Here is an 8,774-nt window from a genome sequence, read left to right as displayed (position 1 = left end):
GATAGAAGCAAAAACAGTAGCCAGATCCTCTTCCCCCAGTTGTCAAAGTCAAGGGAGCTGCTCTTTTTTCCTGTCTAAGTTAGTTTAATGACGCTCCTTTCCACTTTTATCATCCTGCAAGTGCAAGAAAAGGCCTTAACTTTTGATTTTTCTACTTGTGATTTTTATTGATATTTTTCTTAAATTTTAACTTTTTATTTTTCTACATAAATCTATTTTATTGTCGCATGATTACATAAAAAGCATGCTAAAAAAAATTTCAGGGTGTTATTCTTATATTTTTAATACTTCCATTTCATATTAATAAAACTATTAATTTTTTTTAAGAGTTTGCTTTTATAATTCTCATAATTTTTTATTCAAAAAAAAATTCTAATAAATAAATTACCAAAAACAATCAAGTAATAGAATAAAGAGATTTTTGTTAAAAATATTTCTTTTCATTATTATTATGTATCCTACAGAGTCTCATGAATATTTATTAAATGAAGTATATTAATAAGAGAACCTATATTTTTTTCATTGATAAAAATAGATTAATAAGAAAAAAAAATTATTTGAGCAAATTATTTTATTCTATAGTGTTTAAATTATTAATTTTTAATAAAAAATTATTAACATATTATGAAATAAAAATTATAAATATTTTTCAACAACATGATATTAAATATTTTTATTTTTATTTTCTCTATTAAATCTTAGAATTGAGTTAATATCTCATATTAACATTTTATTTGTATATATAATTTTTAATTTATTTAATTAAATAACCAAGTTAATAATTTTTATTCATAATAAAAAAATCTTCAACCTGCAAGAATGGTGATGGTCATTATTTTTTTATTAAAAAATATTTTTTTATGCAAACGGCAAAGAAAACGCGGGCAAAAACACTATAAATCTTATTGTATAAAATTAGAGTGCACATGCGTGTGGCTTCAACGAACTTCTTGAAGCCGACTTACGTAACCTATAAAACTTCTGAAATTGCGACCAACCACGCAACACGGGCTTCTTGAGCTTCAGCTCCACCCACTGATAATCACTCCTGGCTGCCAGCTGAATTTCAAAAATTGAGTTTTTTTTTTTTTCCTCCCACTTTCCAGTCGCCACCAAGAAAATACTTGAAAGAATATGCCAGGTAGATTATCATGGAGATGGACACGTGTAAAATGGTGAATGAGGGTTTTTCCATGCGGGGACCTGGGGCTCGGGGGTAGGAGGAGGTGATGGTGCATGAATTCGAAAGAGGGTAGGTGAGGTGACGAGGAAATATCTCTCTGGGAGCCCACAGATTACGAAGGGTAGTTTTTGCCAATCATAAAGGGTCTGCTTGTAATTGCAACTATATATCCCTTCATCAATTTGTCGCTTTTATTATGATCATCTTGACAAGGGTAGGTGAGGTGATGTTCTTCGGCTAGGCTTGGCTCGGATATTCCGCCATGAATAGCGTGTTTGATTTTGGCAATCATAAAGGGTTTGTGAGAAAGCTTGTTATTTATTTTCTAAGTAAATTCAAAAAATGAAGCATCTGATTTATATATTGACACTGAAAATAATTATATATTGAAAGACACCAAACTATTATTTAAAAAAAAGATTCCAAATACTTTCTTCTTCTTTTTTTTAATGGAAAGAGCGATGAAACCAGCCGGCTGCCTCCAATAAAAGTAGGTGAAGAATTCGTGATCCTAATAAAAACAAATAAACAAATTGACTTTCCTCCCGACATCTATCCCGAATTCCCGAAAATACACCCAGAATACCCTCTATATTCCCCAAAACACCCTTAACAACCACCACCATGTCTCTTACCAGACTCCACCACCCTCTCCCGGGCCTCTCCTCTCTTGCCACCAAACCAAACGTCCTTATAAAAACCTCCTTTGTTTCTCTATCTCCACTTCAGGTACCCTCTCCCACTCCCATTCACAAAGCACAAGCAAATCCTGTTGTGTTCCAAAATCAGCAAGACACAATGTCTCTAACTAGCAGTTCCATAATCCCTTCCAAATCCTTGACCCCCTCCAACAAACCCCATCAGCCTTGTTTCTTCACCGCTAAGCCTTCCAGGTCCACCCTCCACATCTCCGCTGTCCACTCTGCCGATCCTTCCAAATCACCACCACCCATTAAAACACCTGCAGCAACATCCACTAAAGCAACAACCGTTGCACCAACAGTCAATGTGGGTGCTGGGAAATGGACAGTTGAAAGCTGGAAATCAAAGAAGGCCTTGCAACTCCCTGAATATCCTAACAAAGAAGATTTTGATTCGGTTCTCAAAACTCTCGACGCGTTCCCTCCAATTGTTTTCGCTGGTGAGGCCAGGAGTTTAGAGGAGAAGCTTGCTGAGGCTGCTATGGGCAATGCGTTTTTGTTGCAAGGAGGTGATTGTGCTGAGAGTTTTAAAGAGTTCAATGCTAATAATATCAGGGACACTTTCAGGATTCTTCTTCAAATGGGTGTTGTTTTGATGTTCGGTGGTCAAATGCCTGTTATCAAGGTTTTTTTATTTATTTTTTCCCTTCCTAATTGAATTGTTAGTATTCCAGTGTAGAATCACATGAGAAGGGGTTTTTTTTTTACATGTTGAAGAGAATTATTGGTTTTTACTAAATTAGGATAAATGTGTGGATGCTGTTTTATAGGTGGGGAGGTTGGCAGGGCAGTTTGCGAAGCCGAGATCGGATCCATTTGAGGAAAAAGATGGAGTGAAACTGCCAAGTTACAGAGGGGACAATGTGAATGGAGATGCTTTTGATGAGAAGTCGAGGATACCTGACCCTCAGAGGATGATCAGGGCTTACTGTCAGTCAGCAGCTACTTTGAATCTACTTAGGGCTTTCGCTACTGGTGGTTATGCAGCTATGCAAAGGGTTACTCAGTGGAATTTGGATTTCACAGAGCACAGTGAGCAAGGAGACAGGTAAATAGTTTAATTTTGGAATCTTTTTTTATGAAGATATTCCGTTTATCTGGTTCTTGGATTGGTTTTGATGCTTTTTAGAGAGAGTTTTCATATAGGGACCAGTAAAAAGCTGAATCAATTTATTTTTGGTTATTTATGTTTGCTGATTTTTTAAAGTTTGATGAAATAGTGTCTGCACTTTTTTTTCTTTGTAACCGAGCAACCAGTCGGGTCGGTCCTCAGCTACCTTTGGCTGGCATGCACTCGATTGTGATATTTACTCCATATGTATTCATTTGATAAGAGCATCATTGGCAAGTTTCACGATCACAATTATCCATGCCTGAATTATCCGCACAAGGCAACCGAAGTTTTTTTTTTTTTTTTGCTTTTCTCCTATAATTGGCCTTTGAGAATTTAGATTCTAAGATCCTCTCCACGTGCTCACCAATATGCTCTGATTTTACTGGTTTTGCTTGTATATGGAGTTGTGATGGACTTTTAAGCCGTCCTTCATGCGATGCCATTAATATCACTTTAAACTTGTTATTTAAAAGAGCCGCCTTCTTTTTCTGGTGCTGCAATTTCTACTTCACTTTGTTTTAGTTATGATGGGTTCTCTTGAGAATATTTATTAGAATCTTGGATGGAAATGGGTTCAGTTCATTTCTATACTTGTAGTGTTATTGGGTTAGATCTTCCTTCTATAACATGTTTAGTAGAATCTTGGATGGAAACGATTTCAGTTCATTGCTAAGTTCATATCATAATTGGGTCAGATTTTGCTTCCATAATATTTATATATATAATTGTCTTCATATCATAGGTACCGGGAACTTGCCCACCGGGTCGATGAGGCCCTGGGATTCATGGCTGCAGCTGGTCTCACTGTTGATCATCCTATCATGACAACAACTGAGTTTTGGACATCCCATGAGTGCTTGCTATTGCCATATGAGCAATCACTTACGAGGCTGGATTCAACTTCGGGTCTCTACTATGACTGCTCAGCCCATTTTCTCTGGGTTGGAGAGCGTACCAGGCAGCTAGATGGTGCTCATGTGGAGTTCTTGAGAGGAGTTGCAAATCCCCTAGGAATTAAGGTAACTTCCTTTCTTTTTTAATCTAGCCAACCACTTCATATCTCAGCAATTCATTTTTGGCTACTAGAAAGATCATTTTTATTATTATTATTATTATTATTATTATTATTATTATTATTATTATTAAAACTCACAAGACAGATATTTTAAAATAAATAGCATGTATAATAATAGTTTGGTTAGGAATGACATGGGTAGGAGCTTTTTTAGTTCTTCCCTCATCAAAATGCTTTTAAATACTAAATCACTCAAAACTGTTAGAACAGTTCAGGATTTTGAAGTACAAGTCAAAGAAAATAGCTTCAAATATACTACTATAAGTAAACAAAGGTCTTTTTCACTTGAGCTGTTAATTTATTGCGTTCTATAGTGTAAAAATGCCCACACGAACTTCTATCTTAGCCTACATATTCTTTTGCGTGGATTAAATTTACCCCACTGAGGAAATTTTGTCTGCCCTTGTTTCTGGCTTCTTCTTCCTCTTTTTGTTTTAATCCTGACCATATAACATTGTCAAGATTCCCTAAATTAAGTAATCAACACATATTGTTAAGATGTTGGCCTAAGCTGGTGTTCTTGTGATTATGCTTATGGAATTCTGTTCTTCTTTTTACGCATTTCTTATACAAATTTAACTTGGCAACAAACTGAATCTGAATGTATCATTAATATCACTATTCTTACTTTTCAGTCTTCATTTTGTAATTTGGTGCTTCCGACTTTTTATGCAATCTAGCTTCTGTGCTGCAGGTCAGTGATAAGATGAATCCAAATGAGCTAGTTAAGCTCATAGAGATTTTCAACCCCCAGAATAAACCAGGCAGAATTACAATTATTACTAGAATGGGAGCTGAGAACATGAGAGTGAAGCTTCCCCATCTAATCAGGGCTGTTCGCAGGGCTGGGCAAATTGTCACATGGGTCAGTGATCCTATGCATGGAAACACCATAAAGGCTCCATGCGGTCTGAAAACTCGCCCATTTGATTCCATCAGGGTATGATGCTTACATCTTCGCTTGAATTAATTGATTAGCATTATTTGTGGATTTCATATGAAATGGCAAAGAATGTTTAGGAGTTTAAATTGTGATATTAAGGGCTTTTAGGTATTTGAAGGAAATCACATACTTTAGCACAAGGAATTATACAAAAATCAAATTAAGAGGGAGGAAAACAAGTGAAGAAATAAAGGAAACGGACAAGATATTAGCTTTGGCCCCTGTTACTAGAACTAATTAGGAAAATAAATTTTATTTCCCTAATATGCATCCAAAAAAATGAGCTTATATGAAACTATTTGGGATCTTATCATTTCTTGCAATTGAATTATCTTTCAAGGAGTGCAATCAATTTTGGCTCATTAACGAGGCTGCGCAACTAGTTCCAAGGTTGAAAATGGTGGGGGAGCATTCCGTGGCTTTGAATAAGAGCCTACTTGATTTCCTAGAATTAATAAACATGAAGGCAATCAAAATCAGGAGTGGCAGGTGGGATAGTGTACTATACATAATACAGTAGAGGAAAAGGATTCGTGTAACCAGTCGTAACTAGTTTTTGCCTGAGTCTTAGTTGAGCTGAGTCGGTAGGTGAGATAGTGACTTCTCCTATGAGGCCTTCATGTAGAATAGTTGGATCATATCCCTAGAGTAGGTAACTACATGGCTTTGGTGGGTAGGTAAGTAGATCTTTATCTGCAAGTTGACTTCGAATTCTATTTTGCAATAAGAAATTCTCATGTTCATTGGATGTTGTTTTCCTCTGTGCTCATCTACCATTGGGAATGAATTCCCGGACCCATGTGATGGGTCATTCTGAGAGGGGGGGTGGTTGTAAGATTGTTGTTTATGCTATTGTTAGGAAGTCTTTTTCGGAAAAAGAAATTCGGTGCAAATGATGCCCTTCTCTATTATTAGCAGATAAGCCTGTCTTTTATCATTTTTAAAACAGAGGTTTACAGCATGATGGCATTGTTTTCATTATGCATATCCCTGATGTTGTTACATCGTTAATTGGGCAGGCGGAGGTGAGAGCCTTCTTTGATGTGCATGAGCAAGAAGGAAGCCACCCAGGAGGAGTTCATCTAGAGATGACCGGCCAGAATGTGACAGAGTGCATTGGTGGATCACGGACTGTGACATTTGATGATCTGAGTTCACGCTACCATACCCACTGTGATCCCAGGCTCAACGCTTCACAGTCTCTAGAGCTTGCATTCATCATTGCAGAGCGCCTTAGGAGGAGGAGGATTGGATCACAATCCTCTGTCGCACCAGCATTGCTGTAGAATGGCTGCAAAAGGCACAGACAGCCATATATATATATATATATAATTTCCTTATTTTTACCAAGTTATTAGTAGCTGTATTATGTAAGATGTTAATTTTGAGTTTATATATGTTGTGTTGTATAATCATGCGTGTGAATACCGGAAGACAATGATGTTTGAGACTCTGAAGAACAAGGAAATAAATACAAGGTCAAGACTGCATTCAAAATGACCATTTGTGATTTACATGGATTATATTTATTTATATTTATTTTTGGATTTAACATTCTAGGACATTATTGTTTGTCTGCGGTATCTTTTTGCTTTTGTCAGCCATTATCGTCTCACATATTGAAAATTTGCCGGTTGTTAAGCCAACTTTCTTTTGATAAAAATATGTTTTAGTTTCATAGTAAGAAGTCCTTTTCTTCTTTTCTTCTCCATTGGCTCTCATGATTATAAAATACTTTCTTGTTGCCCTGTTTCTCTCTTTTAGGTTGACATGGGTCGCACAACATGTAAAATTCCTGTTGGGAAAAGGCACTCATATAATAAAATTTACAATATATAAGTATCAATTGTTTTCTTTCCACCTTTATGCTATAAAAAATAAGATAAATCAATTAACAAACTAAACAATTAATTACAATAAATCAACATATAAAAAACTCTCATGTGAGGAAAACCACGGGACCTATTATCAATAATAATAATAATAATAATAGATAAACAAGTGTTATTACTTAGTTAAAAATAAAGACTACCATATAAATAATCAAGAAGAATATATTATTGGAATACATCAACATTAAAGAGAAAAAATTGGGAAGAATATCACAAACTTATGAAGAGCAAACCAATTTAGACACCATTACACTTCAATCTAACCATACAAATGAATAGTTACATTTTCAAAATCTTATGATAAAAATTCAGCTCAATTTAATAATGAACTAACTTCTTATCAAAGTTTATATAGAGATTATTTAAGTTGTTTTTTTCTCTTATTTTCTCTTTATATATGTTGACCACCAACTTGAAAATAAACTAAAATTAGCTTTTTATACCTAGTTGTCTATATAACCTAAAATAATTTAAGTTTGCCTTTTCTTCTTTTTTTTCCCTTTAGTTTTATGGGTCATGACCTAAGAAATGAGAGACTAAACCAAACAATTTCCCCCTTCCAACTCATGTAAAGAGGGCTTCACTAAGTCTATTTGTCTTTTATAGAATTCAAACTTCTCTTTTGGTAAAGACTTGGTCATCGTATATGACCCATTATTATTAATATAATATTTTTAACAACAAAATACTTTATCTTTATGACATTTTAAATTTATTGATATCTAATCTTAATGTATTTTGATCAAAAATAAAAAGTATAATACTTACTAATATGGATTGCACTCTAACTATTACAACAATAAAAAGCTCTCTAGACTATAAGAACTTCATCCATAACAATTTCTCCCCATTTCAATAAGAGTAGTGTATTCAGTTTTTATAATAGATAATGCAATATATTTTGGCAATCTTGATTGTCATAAAACCACGGCCTACAAATGTTGTTAAGTATCCAGATGTAGATTTTATAGAATCAACATCATTAACCATATATACATCTTTATATCAATTTAGCACAAGTTTACCATTTCTAAAACATAAACCAAAACTAAAAGTATCTTTGAGGTATAGAGTATTCATTTCATTATTGACTAGTGTTCTTTATCAGTGTTCTTTATCAGGATTAAAAAGGAACAGACTAACCACACCAACAATATGAGCTATATCTCTTTATCAGTGTTCTTTATCAGGATTAAAGAGGAACAGACTAACCACACCAACAATATGTGGCCTTTTGCAAACTATGGTATAAATTAAGCTACCAATTGTGGATGTATAAGTAGCCTTCTTCATCTTTCTTTTTTTCATCATATAAAGGATATTGTTTAAAATTTAGCTTTAAGTGTCTTGTAAATGGAAAGCAAATAGATTTTGACTTGCTCATATTAAATAGCTGAAGTAATTTTAAAAAGTATCTCTATTAAGATAATCAAATTTTCGCATTCTTCCTGTCACAAGTAATCTTCATGCTAAGAATATAGTTTGTCACTCATAAGTCTTTCATTATAAAAAACTTGATTAACTCCCTTTAAGCTATAGATCTTTTTATCATTATAACTAATAATCAAGATAACATCCATTAATTACAGGAGAATAATCAAGTTACCATTAGAAAACCCTTTTATAAACATATTATTATCAAAAGTGGTATTTACGATAACCTTGCTCTACCATAAAAAAATTTGTACTTTTTACAATCTTTTTCAATATGCTTAGAGTTTTCATAATTGACACGACTAAAAGGTTGATATCTTCTCCCAAGTGTAGGAGTGTCGAAGTAATAAATAACCCGGCAAGACCGGGGTCGAACCACAGGGAGGTTAATTGTATAAATTATAAATAACAATAATACAACAACAATAACAA

General features: G+C 34.2%; 1 protein-coding gene across 1 annotated transcript; it reads left to right on the top strand.

Annotated features, from left to right (window-relative positions):
* The first annotated feature begins 1,857 nt into the window (after window positions 1-1,857).
* On the top strand, window positions 1,858-6,516 carry LOC105109870 (phospho-2-dehydro-3-deoxyheptonate aldolase 1, chloroplastic-like). The gene is made up of 5 exons (XM_011004731.1): window positions 1,858-2,509; window positions 2,655-2,932; window positions 3,741-4,017; window positions 4,768-5,013; window positions 6,036-6,516. Exons 1-5 carry the CDS (start codon window positions 1,982-1,984, stop codon window positions 6,300-6,302), a joined length of 1,596 nt encoding a protein of 531 aa, XP_011003033.1. The 5' UTR covers window positions 1,858-1,981; the 3' UTR covers window positions 6,303-6,516.
* Window positions 6,517-8,774: the final 2,258 nt, after the last annotated feature.

The sequence above is a fragment of the Populus euphratica genome, unplaced genomic scaffold (assembly GCF_000495115.2).
Source record: "Populus euphratica unplaced genomic scaffold, PopEup_1.0 scaffold232.1, whole genome shotgun sequence".
Taxonomy (NCBI): domain Eukaryota; kingdom Viridiplantae; phylum Streptophyta; class Magnoliopsida; order Malpighiales; family Salicaceae; genus Populus; species Populus euphratica.
The sequence above is the reverse complement of the archived record's forward strand: the minus strand, read 5'-3'. Positions and strand labels throughout refer to the sequence as shown.

What these genes read in the sequence shown, in the direction of transcription:
- LOC105109870 (XM_011004731.1), top strand. Translation starts at nt 1,982, where the DNA reads ATGTCTCTAACTAGCAGTTCCATAATCCCTTCCAAATCCTTGACCCCC. An exon ending in CACAGTGAGCAAGGAGACAG is followed by an intron (nt 2,933 to 3,740) that starts GTAAATAGTTTA and finishes TTCATATCATAG; the next exon opens with GTACCGGGAACTTGCCCACC. An exon ending in CAAATCCCCTAGGAATTAAG is followed by an intron (nt 4,018 to 4,767) that starts GTAACTTCCTTT and finishes TCTGTGCTGCAG; the next exon opens with GTCAGTGATAAGATGAATCC.